General features: G+C 58.4%; 2 protein-coding genes across 10 annotated transcripts in view; one reads left to right on the top strand and one right to left on the bottom strand.

Annotated features, from left to right (window-relative positions):
• The window catches only part of ZXDC (ZXD family zinc finger C), a 32,126-nt gene extending 17,474 nt beyond the window's left edge, over positions 1-14,652 (top strand). For 2 of the 6 annotated variants that reach the window (XM_027098420.1, XM_027098415.1), the window contains exon 9: positions 7,443-8,399. In XM_027098420.1, the coding sequence (XP_026954221.1) occupies positions 7,443-8,074 (632 nt within the window). In that variant the 3' untranslated portion in view covers positions 8,075-8,399. Of the gene's footprint in view, positions 1-7,442; positions 10,421-11,209 lie in introns of those variants that run through there. The other 4 variants (XM_027098418.1, XM_027098416.1, XM_027098417.1 and 1 more) reach the window with 4 other exon arrangements.
• SLC41A3 (solute carrier family 41 member 3) overlaps positions 9,455-16,154 on the bottom strand; it is a 65,484-nt gene continuing 58,784 nt past the window's right edge. For all 4 annotated transcript variants that reach the window (XM_027098423.1, XM_027098424.1, XM_027098422.1 and 1 more), the window contains 4 exons: positions 15,499-15,578; positions 13,810-13,944; positions 11,792-11,940; positions 9,455-11,227 (listed from right to left, as the gene is read on the bottom strand). In XM_027098423.1, coding sequence (XP_026954224.1) covers positions 11,018-11,227; positions 11,792-11,940; positions 13,810-13,944; positions 15,499-15,578 — 574 coding nt within the window. In that variant the 3' untranslated portion in view covers positions 9,455-11,017. The remainder of the gene's footprint in view (positions 11,228-11,791; positions 11,941-13,809; positions 13,945-15,498; positions 15,579-16,154) is intronic.

Below are 16,154 nucleotides of genomic sequence, written 5' to 3'. Positions count from 1 at the left end.
TGGGGGTTCCCGAGGGGCTGGGGGTTCCAGAGGGGCTGAGGGTTCCCGAGGGGCTGGGGGTTCCCGTGGGGCTGCGCTGGGCTGAGGCGGGTGCAGTGCCTGCAGCCCTGGAAGGTTGGTGGTGGTTGTTCTGTGTGGGAGGGGCGGGTGCACCGAGCAGGGCGCCTTCCTCTTGAACAAGGAGGAGGGGCTGAGTCTTTCAAGACAGAAACAGAACAGACTAAGATCTTAGAGTCAGAAATCCTGATTTTGACACTTAAGTGTGAAAACCTACTCAGATTTTTAAAAAAATCTGCGTGGGCCAAACAGAGCAGCCTTAAGTGAGTACAGCTCCTGGTCTGCCATTTGCTGCATCTGTCTGAGCAGTTTTACAAAGGATAAAGGGGAAGTGTAAGTGAATTCCACAGATTCAGTGGAAAGTAAATAGAAATCCTCTATACTACGTGATTATAAGTTTGGAGTCCTTGCAACAAGATGCGTGGTTTTCCAAAAAGACAGAAAATCATCGTTACTCAGAAACCAGGGGTTGGACGCCGTGGATGGAGTGGAGCGAGTGTTTCCGGGGCTGAGCTGTGGGCGGTTCTGCCCCTGGTGGAGGCGTGGTCGGTGCCCTGCCGAGGGGCTGTGGGAACGGGAATCGCCCGTGGCCTGGGTGTCTCCAGGATGGTGACTTCTGAAAATAGAACACCGCTCCCCAGAAAACACACTTGGGGTTCGGCAGCGGGTTAGGGAGCCTGAGGTGATGGCGGTGGGAAGTCTGCTACTCAGGTCTCACAGGGAAGGGTCCCTGAGGAATGGTACTGTCTTCTCAACAGATCCTCTGTTTATTCTAAAAATTGGTTTCTGTTCCTGATGGAAATAGGAATGGAAGGAAGGTTCTGTAGCCAGGAGCCATCCCCACCCTAGGCGTCCTGCTTGGACGCACCGCCGTCGTCCCCTTGTGTCAGTGTGGTCCCGGAGCTTCTGGCCCTTGAAATAAACTTAGAGGAATGAGTGAGACCTGCAGGGAGGGGATAGATGGTGACTCAGAAGAGAACCCGAAGGATCCCCGGAAAGTGATGGGGCTGAGCTGTTACCCAAGTGCCCCGTTTCAGCCGCAGGAGTGCCCTTTGTGGCCGCAGCTTGGAGGAAGGACAGTGGAGAAGGCGCCCTTCACAAGGAGGATGTTTCCTAAGTGGGCGGGACCTGAAAGGGAGGGGACAGAGCTGGCCTGAGACGCTGCGGGGAGGAGGCTCCTGCGATCACAGTCATCAAGGAAGACAGTAAGTCAGGAGGGGTGTGGGCATCACGAGGAGCCGGCCCACGAGGCTTCGCAGGCTCGCGTGGGGCAGAGGCCCCGTGTGGGCATGTGCGGGTGAAGGGCCGTTCTGGCGAGGCCCGGGTCCGGAGGGTGTGCTCAGCACGGGCCCTTTGTCCAGAGCAGCTGGCTGGGAGCGTTTTGGGAACGAGCTCGGTGCCAGCAGGAGGCCAGGCCGCTGGGGCCTCTGGGTCACTGTCAGAACTGGGCTCTCATGAGAGCGTGATTAGAAGAGGGATGTGGTATTTTCTAAAGGATTCTTCCACCTGTCCTTGTGAAAGTAAGCCATAGGGACACGGCGCAGGCAAGGAGAGCAGGGGCTTCTTGGGGTCCCCCACCGAGGTCAGCATGGTGCTGGTGTGGGTGCCCCGGGCCGGCGGGGCCGGGCCGCTGAGCACACCCTCTGACCAGCGGCGAGGGCAGCTCTGCCCGTTCCGCGAGTGCGTGAGGGCCTCGGGGAACCCTGCGACCCAGGCAGGACGCAGATCCGGGGCGGGGGTGGGCGCGGGACTGGAGAGCGTGCAGGGAAGGCTGTGGGTCTCGCCGGGCGCTCACGGTTCATGCTCACAGACCATCCGTACAGCCATGGGAGCAGATTAAGGAGAGCAGCGGGCAGGGCTGTGTGTGCTTCAGGCCCCGGCTTTGCGGTTGGGCGGAGGACTCCCGTCCGCGTAGACCGCCCCCTCCACCGGCCCTGGGCCTGGCTGGCTGTGCGCCCGGCAGGCCTGCCTGCGCGGTGCACGGCCCTGGCTCGCTCTGCGGGTCCATCCACCTTTCTGGGTGGGTCCTCACCTTGCCCTTCCCAGTGGGCCCAGCTTGGCCTTCCCGTCCTGGGAGCGGGGCAGGAGGAGGGGACCAGGACCTCGCTCGCGCTGTGTTCCCTGGCCCGTTCCTGCGGGGCGGCCCTGCCGTGGTTCTGGCCCTGTGTGCTGTCCCCCTCCTGGACTCTGGGGCGGCAGTCCCCGCCTGAGGTGCTGCTGTGCTTTAGTGCCTGTTGCCCACGTCCCTGTTGCCTGCATGGAGCCCCTCTGGGTGCCACACCACAGCGTCCCTGCGTGCCACTGGGCCCCGACCGACCCCCGGCGAGAAGCACCTCTGAGGGGCAGTGATGTTGCAGCTGCTTCTGTGACCACAGACCTCGCTGAGGGCCCCTCGGCCCCTTGGTGTTGGCAGGGTGCCCCTGCTCCCTCATCAGCGCGTGTGGGTGTGGGCTCGTCTGTACGTCCCTGGAAACACATACGCCTGTACTTGGTGCACGGTCAGCAGCGTGAGCTTCGGCACACGGGTGCCCTGTCCCGCCCGGTGTCCCACAGAGTTCCTCGTAGACGAGGGCTGGTCCTATGCCCTGTGTCCTGGGCTCCCCCACACCCCGTTCCCTCTCCACGTCCTCACGGCAGCCTGAGGCGTGGCTACTGATGCCCCATTTTCTGGGTAGGAACTTGAGGGGGACGGACCCCACGGTGCAGGGCTGCAAAGTCTTCAGGGGCCTGGCGGCACCACGTCGCACACGGAAAGGCCGTGTCTCACCAACCGCGAGTGTGGCGGATGCGGTGCTCCTGGGGAGCCAGCACGCGGCCCGGATGACGGCCTCTCTCGGGTGGGGGTCGGGGTGGGCACTGCTGTGTACTCACCGATGCCGAACAAGGCAGTTGATGGAAGTCCTTACGGCTGATTTTTAAAAATCATAAAACCTTCATCCTTAGGAACCAGAGAGATTTCCCTAGTAAGCAAGTCAGACTGGCAGCGTCGTTTCCCATCACAGTGGGGTAGAGGCAGCCGGGCAACAGCACAGGGGCGTTAGGCACATCTGCGGAAGTCTGGAGGAGGGTGGGTACGTAGGGAGAAGCGGTGATGGCTTTCCGATGACGGTTATAAACCCAAGGGAACTGACTCCAGTCATTAGAAATAAGAGGGAAGGATAGGTAGCTGATGGCACAACGAACTTGCAAATATCAGATTCGTAGCTTTTCTATTAGAATAATCCGAAAAAAAGTAACGAAAGACGGATCTCACTCATAACGGCATTAACAGTAACAAGGTGTCTCGGGACCCCCCGTGACAAGGACGCCAGGCCTGGATGAGGCCTGCTCAGGGCCTCCCCATACCTGGCTTGAAACGCTCTGCCTCTAGTGTTGATTTACATCTTTTATTCAGTTCCTTGAAAATTCCAAAGGAACCTGAAGCCCCCCGTCAGGCTTCAGCTCCTGTGGAAGATGAACTTGTGAGACTCCTGGTGCGTCTTCAGGAAAGAGAAATGGTGGGAGGGCCCGTGGGACACTGGGCGCAGAGCAGAGCGTGGGGTCCGGTGAGTGGCTCTGGTGACGCTGGCTTAGTCGGGGAGAAAGGAAGTGGCTTCTTACTTGGCCTGTGCTCCACTGCCCTGGGAGACCACGTCCTTCGTTTTGATGGTGGTCGTTTTCCATGTGCATAAACTGCACGTATATCCTTACTTGGAAGAAATGATACACTACTCTGCTCTTTCCTGTTAATAACGTGAATGTCTCTCCTTGTGAATGATGTTTTTATAACGCATCTTCTCGACAGCTGTGTAGGACTGAACACGTCAGTGAATTCGGCCCCAGTGCCTCGTCCATGCTGTGTCCTGTCAGATCTCCTTCCTTGCAGGAATGGAGGGAGCGGTCCCTGCAGTTTCTTGCTGTGTTCTGTGGCTCCGACGAGGAACCCGTGGAGAGTGACCATGTGGCCCCCCCGCCCACTGGGCGTGGAGGGCAGGTTCTGTGGCGCAGGGGTGTGCTTGCGAGGGCCTCGCGGTGGAGCTGGGGTGAGCGCGCACGTGGTCCGAGCTGGGTCTGTGCTGCCGGCCTCACCTGGTCTCGCTGGGCCCTGGGAGGGCAGCTGGGGGTCCCGTAGTTCACGGATGGGCCAGGGGTCCGGTGTGCAGTGTGGAGTCCGGCTCACCCTGCCGTTTGAGGCCCAAAGAGGATGGTCTTTTAAGGTCTGCTTAGTGGAAGCGTATCTGCTGGCTGGATTTACTCTCCTCTCCCTTCCTTAAAGTCGCCCAGCACAGATCAGCATTTTGGATAAATGTGGAGAATACTCAGTTCAGCGTGAAGATTACCTGCCTGGTAAGAGTTTGTGGATTTCCACCGTGGAAAAGGAAGTTTGATTTTTCTTTTGATCGGCTTATTAATTAGATGAGTCACGTTATGTTTAGCGCCACGGCATCTTTTACTGGTGAGGACTCCCTGTGGCGACCCTCGGTTTGCGTCCGCCTGCCTTCAGGCACCCGCAGAGACGGACTTCTCCGTCACGCTCAGGCGTGGGGTTAATTTGTGGTCGTCTTGAGTGTCGACACAGTACCCGATGGCACAGTCTGTCGTTTGGGGTCGTGTAACAGAACACCCACCGCGATGGCTCAAGCAGGGAGTCTGGGCAACGCCCGCTCCGTGGGGGTCAGGGTCCCCTCCTTGTGGTGCCGACAGCGGTGTTCTGCCTGGATCTTGGGCGTGAGAGGGGCCTGCGGGGCCGCAGCCTCCATGCGTTCTCTCCTAGCGTCAAGTTGGGGGCCACTGCAGGCTCTCCTGCCCCTTTCCCTCCACAGACGCCCGCTGTGTCTCCACCAGCCTCACCACGCCCCTCGGGAGAGTGCGGAACAGGCCAGGGTCTTCCCGAGCCCCTCGGCCAGGCCCCGTGGGTTGGTCCGGGGACGAGCCCTGTACAGGTGGATGTGGCCAGTTCGCCCGCCCACCCTCCGGCAGGCCTCCCAGGGGCGCGTGTCGAGGTGCTTGGAGTTGGGGCGTGTGGTGGGCCCGTGGGGGGGCGCACTTCCCCGGAGACCCTCAGCTTCCCAGACCCCGCTGCTGCCGTGAGTCGAGCTGCTGGAGAAGAGGGTCCAGGAAGGCTGGGCGGCACAGGCGCCCGCACGAGGGCCGCTTTCGGCTGCGGGCCTCCTGTCCCGGGCCGGTCGTTAATCTGGATGGGGGCGGGGAGCCCCGGGCGAGAGCGAGCCCTTCACGCCAGCGGCAGCGATTCCTGTAAATGTAGCCATGGGGTCTGTGGGGTCACCAGATTCCCAGACACTGGATTGAAGGTACACGTTGAAAAGAGGACTTTTGTGATTTCTTTCAGGTTAGGTGTGTGCTGATACAGTAGTTAAAACTGACTTCGCTTGGTCTTATTAACGGTGATGTTCTAGTTTTACTCGCTTTTTAGCAGTGTGGACCCGTCTTCCGTTAAGTATGAAGGAAATGCGGAATCGTGATGTGTAGACACAATTACTGGGGTTTATTTCTGATTTGTACATGTGATTTTTACTCAGTTTCCCCCTAGTTGAGCAGCATGCGTGCCCACATTCATGAATGAAAGCAAAGCTTTGATCATAGCTCTCGTTTCACAGATAACTTAAAGCGCGACCCACACAGCTGGCACTGAGTCACTGCAGCGTAAATAAGGAGAAATGGCTCAGGTTCATCTCATCTTTATGCTGTATGACTACACGATTAATATTAGATATACATCATTTAAATCTTGCCTACTTTTAAAACTGACTTCAAAAGATGCATTATCTGGTGCCTGCCTTAATTTAACTCCATAGTGGTTTCATGATATTCCTTGAAGCATGTCTTGGTATGTTCATTTGGATTGAAAAATGAAGTCGGACCCTTCAGCAGAGTAAGGCCGACCATGTTACATGGGCTTCGTCCAACATAAATGAGCTGAATTTTCAGCTGAATAGTTGGGATGAAACTAAAGCACACGAGCATTTTATTAAGACATTTTTTTAATTGGCAACAATGTATGTTTACCAGTCTCAGTGCTCAGGCAGACACGAGCCACCTGGGAGCAGGCCGGCAGTGCACTCCTCTGGATGCATTTTTCAGTGTAATTTTCCTTTTAATATTTTATAATTATCAAAGTTTAATGTCTTATTTTGACTGGGTTTGCGTTTCTGATAATTGCAATGGTAACTCACTTTTTCGGGTGAAGAATGTTCACTTCTAGAAAATATATTTAAGAAAACTTTAAAAATAAGTAAAATTTCAATTTATGTACAGATTTGTATTGCGGGGAAATATCTGAGGGTGATAAAAGGCTTCAAAGCATAACGATGATTCAGGTAAAATTCCAGAGGTGGCTGGAACAGCACAGGCCCCAGGAGGACAGGGGGGACATCGAATTCCTCCCTGTTGAAGGGGAGGGAGTGAGTCCTGCTGGGAGCAGCAGGGGCGTCAGGCTCCTGGCGCAGGCGGAGAACGGGGGCTGGACCCAGAGGACATACATGGAGGGGGGTCGGCAGTGAGACCCCGGGGATGGGGCCCGCAGGCTGGCTCGTCGGGCAGCAGAGCCAACCGTGCCCGGCAGAAGGGAGACAGAACCTAAATAGCTGGCCAGCCTCTCGTGCTTTTCATCTTTGACTTGAGGTCAATTAGGTGTTTTCCTGAAGACATGTTTTCTGGAAGTAGCAAGTCTTTCAGCCTCATTTGTTCTTTTGGCGTTATTTAATTGGGTGCTTCTATTAAGTGAGCTTGTATGCCGCTATGCTGCTCACCGTAAGGTTGTCTTTGTGAGGCCGTTCCATGCCTGTGTCTGCCCAGCAGTGACAGCGCCTCCACCCCTGGGTGCTCGCTCTGCGCTGGGCTCGGTCCTGCACCCTGAGCACATCCACGTGGTCTATCCTCCCCACACTCTGCAGTGGGAGCCCCAGGCCAGAGCTCAGCTCACCTGTCCAGGGTCAGGGAGAGTTGGTGGTGGAACCAGGCTTGAATCCAGGGTTCCTGTGTCAGAAAAACCATTTCTGGGTGTTAGGATATTTTCTTTCTTCTTTGTGCTTAATTTTTTTAAAAAGCATGTTGTTATGAAACCAGGAAAGTGATGATTTTTGCGAAGGAAGCTGGACAGAGCCATTTAGCAGGTGCTGAGGTGCCGGCAGCGGGGCGCGGGGGGGGGGGGACGCAGCCGGCTTCCCTCCCTTCTTTTTCCGTGAGCTTGGTCATGCTCCATGTGTCAGGGACCCCGCGTGCCCCAGGCTTCGAGGGTGAAGAGGAATCCACCCTTGAGGACGGTGTGGCCTGAGCCGTCTGTGCGGAAGACACGAGAGCCTTGCTCAGCTTCTAAGCGGAGGCCTGGTCTCGGCCTCTTCCCTCTGGCTGAGCAGCTGTGAGTCTGGGGGCCTTGTGTGTTTCAGGAGCCACGGGGCCCGCACTGAGCACAGGAGAAGGTGACGTCCCTGCCGGCCCGGGAGCCTGGCTGTGGGGCAGCCTCGCAGTGCCCGGTGTGGCTCTGCCGTGCGTCCAGGTCCAGCTGCTGCAGGTAAGAGCCCGTGAGCTGTCCTGCCCCGTCCTGCATCCCTCCTGTCCGTCACTCCCCACGCATTCCCCGTGTCCAGCTCCCCTGCAACCTGCCCTCTGCACTCCATCCTGCTCCTGCCTGAGGTCCTGTAGCCACACCGCAGACAACTGGCAGTGCGTCTGGCTCCTTGTGCTGCCGGGTCCCAGGACTTGGCTTCTGTCCTCACGGGGCCGGGTGAAGGCAGCGTGCTCATCCTGTGCCAGGATGCACCCGGAGGAGGTGGCCTGTGTGGAAATGGTGCTGAGCTTGTTTCTCTCTTATTTTCTCTGCCGCACTGAGGCCCTCAGGGCAGGTCTGGCCACCCCTTGGGCTGCGCCTGGGCCATTGGGGACCTGCAGCTGCGGCTGCTCCCACCTCCGTGGCTCTGGGGACACTGTCACCTTCAGCCTCGCTTTCCAGGGGCTGGAAGATGATTTGGAAGGGTTTTGGGAGAGAAGAGGTTTAAACGCTGAGGATGTATGGCTCTGACCCAGCCTCTTTGAGCACCTCTGTGTACTCGGCTCTTGGGCCGCGGGGCCATGCAGCTGGGCCTTGAGCTGGGCTTGGGGGAGGGCTCCGGTCACTGCTGGGCCTCAGGCCGCCCCTGGAAGGCGGGTGCGCTGGTTGTGCTGCGTCTCAAGGTAGCGGGACTCCTCGGGCCAAGGTGACTGAGCCGTGTGCGGTTGCCTTCCCAGGATGACCCCTCAGGGCACATGGTCTTCCCGTTGGCGCCCGGCCCGCAGCCTCCTGTCTCCCAACCCCTGCTTGCTGTCATGCCCGTCTACGTCCTCCAGGTCTGGATGCCTCTTTGCTCTTTGGGTTTGTTGAGACTCGTGAAGCTTCCGGCTTCCAGAGGTGTCTCCCTGAGGTGGCCTTGCATGGGACTCGCTGGGTGGGTTGCCAGTGTGTTTTTCCACTTTGTGGAAGAGGTGGCTAAGGGATCGAGACATAAAAGGTGGAGCGTACAGCTGGGATTCACTCGTCATGGTAGATGGGGTGGAATTTAATACGGTCTTCAAGGGTCATACATTTAGAATTGTGGAAGTTGGGCGGGCCAGATTTTAGCCTGTGGGGAAATAGGCTAAGCTGAGTATGAGTGGCAGTAGATAATTGAGATTTGGGTATAAAATAATGATGTAGCTTATCCAATTTCAAACGTGTATGTAAGAAACAAACAGTAATTTTGGTTTTCTTATATTCGAATTGGGCTGTTCGACATTTTCCGTAACGTTAGAAGTGAATGTTGAACGGAGCGCGGGGTGGGGGTGAACTGGAGGGCGTGCGGTCACAGCGTCTGGACGGCCTCACGGCTGTCCCCTCCATCCGTCGGGCGTTCCTCATCTCAGGGTCGTGTACAAGTGAGCAGGGGGTCGCTGTTCCCTGGTGGCAGGCTGGGTGGTGGTGGTGCGGCCACGTGGCTGGAGCCCGTCTGCACTGATGCCGTGGACGGCAGCTTGTGACCGTGACTGGGAGTGGGGAGGGTCAAAGTTCAGGAAGGACAGTCTCATCTCTGAGGAAACGCAGAGCAGAGGACTGAGTTCACCTTTGCTTAGTGCTTAGTTTTGTTGATACTAAAATGTTTTCCTTCAAGGAATATATGCTTAAAATAGGGGGAAAATGAGCGTTTTCAACTACGGGAGGCCAGGGGCGCGTGTGGGCCTGCGCTGTGCTGCGGTTGCCGAGCTCACCACTGTGCTTGGTTTCGCAGGAGGTGCTCCCTGCAGCTGGAGGGGCCACTGGGCCCGAGGACATGTGGAGCTCGGGCAGCACGGTCGGCCTGTGGGCCCTGCAGTGAAACCAGCTCTGCCTGGGCCGAGGGCGCCACTTGGAAGGCTGGCCTCGTTCTTCAGAGACTTCGGGTACCTTTTCGCAAGTGTTTTTCTTACGTTTATCAGGGAGCTGTTTGGGGCCGTACCATCCCCTCAGGGCAGAGCGTGCCTTTTCCCCGCTCGGCTGTGCACGCAGCCGGCATCCGCCTGGGCTTGCTGCGTGCCTAGGGAAGAGGACGGAGCCTCCGCGGTGGCCTCTGACGGGCTTCAGCACTGGGCGCAGCGTCTGGCTGAGAGCGAACAGGCTGTCCCCGCCCTCGGTGGGGGTTGCGGTTGAGCTGGGGTGGCACCGGGTCTAGTGGCCCAGGTGGCCTGGTGTCAGGGGAACGTGACGGGTGACGAGGCCCCCGGCCCTGTCGCAGCCCCTGCACAGACCAAATATGGAGTTAAACCTTTAAAGTGATGAATTTGAGTTCTGTATTTGGGTAGTAACATCTAATGGCAATTGGACAGCGGTTTGTACAGCCACGTTTTGAGCACGGAGGTGTGTGCATTGTTGAGGGTGACCGTGTGTTTTCACGGAGCGAGGTCTGTCCTGCAGAAGGAGACAAGTCAGTGGGCCGGACACGGGCTCTCAGAAACGGTGTTTTGCCTTGTGCCTTTCGAAGTGTTTTTGTTCAGATGCTGTTTTGATTCTCAGGCTTGGGAATCATCCCAACTCTGCCCATTCTGTTTGTTTGTCTCTCTTGAGTTTTTGGGCTTCTGGTTCTGATTTCTACCGTGACTCCTCTGTGTCCTGCATGGGGGAGGGGGTGTTTCCATCTCTAGATGGTGCTCCCCGAAGCCCCGGGTCATCCAGCGGCCCCTCCACGAGGAGCCAGGCCCGGCGGCCTCCTGTCCTGCGGGAGGGGAGTCCGGGCCGTGCGGCTGGACCTCTGTCCCGCACACCCCCAGTGGGTGTCCCCCTGAGGTGCTCAGGACTTCCGTTTCCTGGGCACTGAGGTCCCTGCTGGCATTGGGCCCAACTCCTCATGTGAGTGAATGAATTAAAAGTTTTTGTACAGCTGCACGTGGAAAGTTGACATTTTTCCTTTGATCCGTAGTAATAACCCACCGTCCAGCTTGCTGATTCCCCGTCCTGTCTTTCTTTGTATTGGGACTGACCCCACACTCACCTCGGGGTGCAACTGGGGTTCCAGTTTTATTTTACACTCCTCTGATCGTTAAAATAAGCAGAGATTTGTTCTAATGAAAGAGCAAGCACTGACAGGAATGCTGGGAGCAGAAGAGGGGGTGGGCACGGCCTGGCCCTGTCCTGGGAAGGGCTGAGCGACGACAGCCCTGAAGCCAGGCTCAGCGTCCTGAGCTCGGGGACAGAGGGTGTCCTTCGGCTGCGTGGGCTCCAGACAGTGCCCCCCCACCCCCGCAAAGTGCACAGGTAGCCTCTTGGTTCAGCATCTTCAGGCCGTAGCGCCCTGCCCTCCCCTCCACACGGGCACGCACCCTCGCCGGCAAGCGCTCCTGACCTCAGGCAGCAGCAGCTCCAGAGTGTGTGCGCTCCTCGGCTGACTGGCAGAGGCCAGGGTCAGCCTCTCTGGGGGTCCGGCTGGGAAGAAACCATACCCTGTTTCCATGGGCACGAGGGAAGGTTCTCCTGGGCTCCTTAGGAAGGTCCAGATGCTGGTTCTGGGGTGCCATCCAGCGCCGTTTCGCTCCTCAGTAGCCAGTGGGCGAGGAAGCAGAGTGCCAGGAGGCCGGTCCCGAGGAGGTCCCCCAGCCCCGTGAGGTAGGGGATGCAGTGGTCATCCGGGTCCAGGGCCCGGTTCCACGTCAGCCGAACCGTCGCTTCCGCCAGGTACAGCAGGATCGTCACCTGTCACGAGGTGAGCAGACACAAGGTGATGATGGCCGAGGAGAAAGCCCGTGTCACCAAGAAACCAGCAGATCGCAAGAGCGGACACCACGGTGGACACATCCACCCCAGGCCCTCCCTGGGCTCCTCTCAGGTGTGCTGCGCAGCTCGGAGGCCGCGCACCGCCTCGGAGACTCAGACGGACTTCCCGGAGGCCCGCCCGGGGCAGCTCCGGACAGCTGGCCCTTCGTGGAGGCACCTCAAGCCCTGGTCAGGTCCCAGGTTCCCGCAGCCACTGCTCTGGACAGTCTCCCAGGCTCCCCAGCCTGTCCTTCAGGGTCACGGACACGCTGACGCCACCCTCATGGGAGTGCCCACCGGAGCCCACCATTACCCTGCAGAGGCCCCAGCCCTCCCAGCTAGAGTCTCGGAAAACGGCCTGACTGAAGTCCACATGTGCCTGTAGCAGTGCGTCTTAATCACGCCCTTGGGCTTGGATGGACTGACTGGACTTCAGAAGGTGGGGACTGTGTCTTGCGTGTCCAGGGACCTCTCCCAGGATGGGACCCCAGGGGCCATCGTTACCTGGACCAGGCCCGCCAGCAGGTAGAGCCCCACGAAGGTTTTGTCGTTTGGGACTGACTGGCCTTCCACCAGGTAGATGATGGAGAAGAAGATCAGGTGGCCTGGAACCACCAGGAAGAGCAGGACGCGGGCCGACGTGGAGTTGATTTCTGGAAGAAACAGAGCAGGGGAGGTAGCGTGAGCTGCTGGCAGTGAGGCGCCCACGGCCCCTCATCCTGCTGCCTGTGCTTACGGAGCAGCTGCGTGTGCAGCGTGTCTAGCGACGGGGATGAGGCCTGTCATTGCCTTGGGAGCTGACGTCGTAGGGAAGAGAGAAAAACCAGCATCAAGTAGCAGAAACAAAAGTCATTTCTAAACCTGACGGGTACTAGGCGGAAGGCTGACCGGGCTCAAGTGGTGGGGAGTGGCGGTGGGACGCCGAGGCCCCGGGCGGAGGAAGGAGGACGTGCAGGGCTTCGGGGCGCCCGTCAGCACACTCTCCTCAGTGTCTGTGCTCATGGGTTTGAGACGCTGCGCGAAATGGGATTTCACAGTTTACAACCGCCGTGAAACCACCCGTGGGGACACGACAGCTTCTCAGGCAGAAATGAGGAACTGCAGTGAGAAGTCCGTCTCCGTTTCCTTCTGAGTTAACCATAAAGCGTTTCATCAGCTAAAGAAAGAAAAGGAGGACAAATCAAACGTAACTACGAAGTCTACCGTAAGATAACTTGTAGCGAGAGGGTGAGGACGCACAAGAGCAACAGAACGTTCGTGGTGAAAATTCAGATGAGGGCTAACTTGAAAAAGATGAATTTTTTTAAAAACTTACAAAGGCAAGAGCAAAATAGTTATTACTATTGGCAGCCGGCATTAAAACTCAAGAAAATCTACAGAAAGACTAAACAGCGAGAATTCAGTAAAATATGTGCTGCTACAGACTGAATACCTGCTTTCCCCCCAAATCCATAAGTTGTGACCTGACCCCCAATGATGGTGTCGGGAGGTGGTCAGGTGCCCCCATGAGTGAAGGGCCCCCGAAGACCTCCCTCACCCCCTTCTTCCCTGTCTGTGGATCAGGAGGCCGGGCCTCACCAGTGCTGGTGCCCTGACCTTGGATGTCCAGCCTCCAGAGCTGTGAGAAACGTGTTGTTTATAAGCCCCCAGTCTGTGACTCTAAGACAGGTGCACGCTGAAATACATGCAGTACAGGGTAAAGAGCCTTTCTATATACAGATGACAAGTCAGAAAATATACGGGGACTCCCCACTTTAGACAAGGTGAGGCAGACACACTTCCTGTCCCTCTCACCACTCATCCAACAGCCCTGGACGTCATATGAAACGAACATAAGATTCTGCAAGGTGGAGGGACGAGGCGGGCTGGCCAGGGCTCCGCGGCCCAGGGAGCAGCACGAGGTGAGGTCCCTGAGCTGCTGCCTTGCATCCCAGACCAGATGCTAGGGAGTCAGAACGCGAACGGTCAGTGGCCCTGGAAGACAACTCGGCACGAGCCCTCCCCGTCCTGTCCTGGCCCTGGAGATGAGAGGCTGGAGTTTGGGGGGGTAGCCAGGCCCCCTCCCTCCTGGCCAGGCGGGGGCAGAGGAATAGGACTTGAAAAGTAACAAAAGACACGACACGGCATTGGGTCCCCAGTTCTCAGAACAGACTCTGTGGTCCTTCCTCAACCTTCAGGCCCAGGAGGACCAGCGCCTGCCCCTCGGGGCCTCGCCCCAGCCCCCCCGCCCCCGCTCGTCCTCAGCGGGGATGCCTCCCGCCAGCCTTTCCGAGGCCCTTCTGCGCACAGCACGACTTGGAATCCCGTGTGCGTCTGCTCTGCTGGAGCGTGTCTGTCCCCAGGGGTAGGATCGGCTCCTCCATCTCTCACAGTACCTGGAGATGGTCGGTGTGCCTCTGGCTGAGCAAACGGACCGGTGAAGGCCACGTTGGCACGTCGGGGCTGGGCTGAGGGGTCTGCTGCCACAGACACCAGATTCTTAAAGAAACGGCCACGTGGCCTCTGGAAGACCCCAGACCCACCTGAGCTGCAGAACGTGGAGCGGGGGTTAGGCCAGCGTTTTTTCATCCAGAGGGGCAGGACCCCAGGTGTGCTCCACAGGTGCAGGTACGTGGAGATCCGGCTGGTCTGAATGGCCACCAGGTTGCCACCAACACCTGCAAAGAGAAAGAATCTGGTTTCTCCTTTTTTATACCAGTCTCTGAGTTCTATCCCTTATTTTAAGTCCAGCTCCTCCAGGAAGCCTTCCTTGACTGGTCCAGCCCTTGATTTCTTTTCTTTCCCTCCCACTTGCCCACAGATCTCGTGTCTGGCACCAGGTATCAAGGTAATAGCTGCATCACCTTGACAGCTGGCAGCTCTTAAGGAGAAGGAGGTGTGATGGGGGAGGGAGGGAGGGAAGTGGGTGGGGAGGTCTCAGGAAGCCACTCAAGGAAGGAACTTTTCACCTCAAGGCGGGAAGGAGAGGAAAGAGGGCCGAGAGTGAGGGGAGGGAGGGTTGTGTGGCAGCCGAGCTGGGGCTCATTGGCGGGGGGGGGGGCTCTTGGCGTCCTGGGGAGCTGACCGTGGCCAGCTCTGCTGGGGCCCCAGGCCCCAGTGACAAAGGCCCCTCGGAGCCCCTCCAGGCAGAGAGCGGGGCCTGCCCCTGGCAACTGTCCCCTTTAGAGGGCGGTTGGGTGGCCCACTGCCTCATCCCTATGGAGGATGACCCCTAACTGGGCCAGATGTGCCCCAGCTGCTCCAGAGGATGCAAAGAATGGCCATGGGCAGAGGGTGACTGCAGATCTATTTTGCTTAGCCCACGATGATTTATAAAAACAAAAAGGAAAAAATAAATTGGCGGCCTTTCCACATGAGGCCCTTAATCCAGGTTCCTGTCTCCCTGGGGCTCCGTTCCCGCCAGCCCGCAACCGGCCAGCCACCACGCGGGTCGCCCAGGAGCCCGCCCTGCACTGCTCCCCACCGCCCACCTCGCCTCCCTGCGCAAGTCATTCGCGGTGCTCACTCAGCCCCTACAGACACCGAGCAGAGGACCCCAGGGGACTCTCTAGGCCTGTGGCCTCTGGGCCAGCTGCTGCTGTCCTTGTCAGTGGCCAGCCTGGCACTGGGAGAGGCCCTGTGGACTCGGCTGGGTGCAGGCCTGGCACGTACAGGATACTGTGCAGATGGCCTGGGCAGTGGGTTGTCACACTCGTTCCTCTCCGACCAGCCGGCCCCACTTACAGAGCCTTACCAGAAACTAGACACAAGCGGGGCTAAATGCCCAGAGTTAAGCCTGGAAGGTGAACCAGTGGAGGGTCCGGAGGAGACCCAGGGGATGGAGGAGATTGAGGCAAGCTGATTCCTGCCCACCCCACCGTGAACCAGTGTTGTCACGCCTTGCGTTTTAAGGAGAAGACAGGAATCCTGGTTTCTCTGTGTAAATGCTTGAGTTTTAAGTGTCATCAGTGAGTCTAAGTTAAAATGAAAGGAAAGCCACGAGAGGCCCACACCCCGGTTCTGAAGCCACACTTGGCCCCAGGTGCCAGCAGATCCCGGGTTAAAGCCTTCAAGGCTCTGGGATCAGCTCTGGTCCTGGGGGCCCGTGAGGGCAGGTGTGACCTGCAGGAGCGGGGGCTACAGCAGCCTCCCGGGGCCGCGCCCGGCCCTCCGAGATAGCTGCTCTTCTGGCCCCACCACCCAGAAGCCAGGTGACGGGACCCAGTACCTACCACAAATGATGGGGGCAAATACGGCCATGCCTCGGAACTGCTGCTTGGAGATGGTCTTGTTCAAGATGAGCCCCCCGAAACTGCGGGGCGGGGGGAGATGGCAAACGATTAGAGTGGACGCTGGCCAGCCCTCACCACGCAGACCGCCGTGTCAGCCTGTCACCCGCCCAAAACATCCGGGGTGGCCAAGCTGGTCTCCCGTGTCCCCTGATGCCGCACGTGGCTCCCACCTCTGCTCTGAGTCTCGGCTGTTGCAGAAGGCCCCACCAGACCCTTTCCGAGGCCACTTAGCTGGCTGGGCCCTGCCACGTGACAGCCCTGAGGTGCGCTCAGCAGGAAGAGGGGCCCATGTGACGTCTCCCACCCCTGCTCCCCGAAGCTGCTCAGCACCTGGCCCCACCAACCCTGGGGTTCAGTGAAGGCCTGGAGTCCACGAGCTTCTGGAAGCAAAGACATCTCGGCCACAGCCTCCGCTCCCCGAGTCACTCAGGGGAGCACATGGGAAAGAGCTGGGGTGGCCCCCGTCAGGGTCCACAAGCAGAAAGGGCCCCCAAGGATGAGGCTGGAGGGCCCAGGGCCCCGGAGCACTGATCCTTCAGCCCTGTAGGTCTCACCAGTGGCTGGGCTGCGGGAATGGCCTTCACAGAGCTGTGGCC

Source organism: Aethalodelphis obliquidens, unplaced genomic scaffold, assembly GCF_003676395.1.
Source record: "Aethalodelphis obliquidens isolate GAN/ISIS:26980383/991018 unplaced genomic scaffold, ASM367639v1 scaffold123, whole genome shotgun sequence".
NCBI classification, from domain to species: domain Eukaryota; kingdom Metazoa; phylum Chordata; class Mammalia; order Artiodactyla; family Delphinidae; genus Aethalodelphis; species Aethalodelphis obliquidens.
This window is presented reverse-complemented; position numbering and strand designations above follow the sequence as displayed.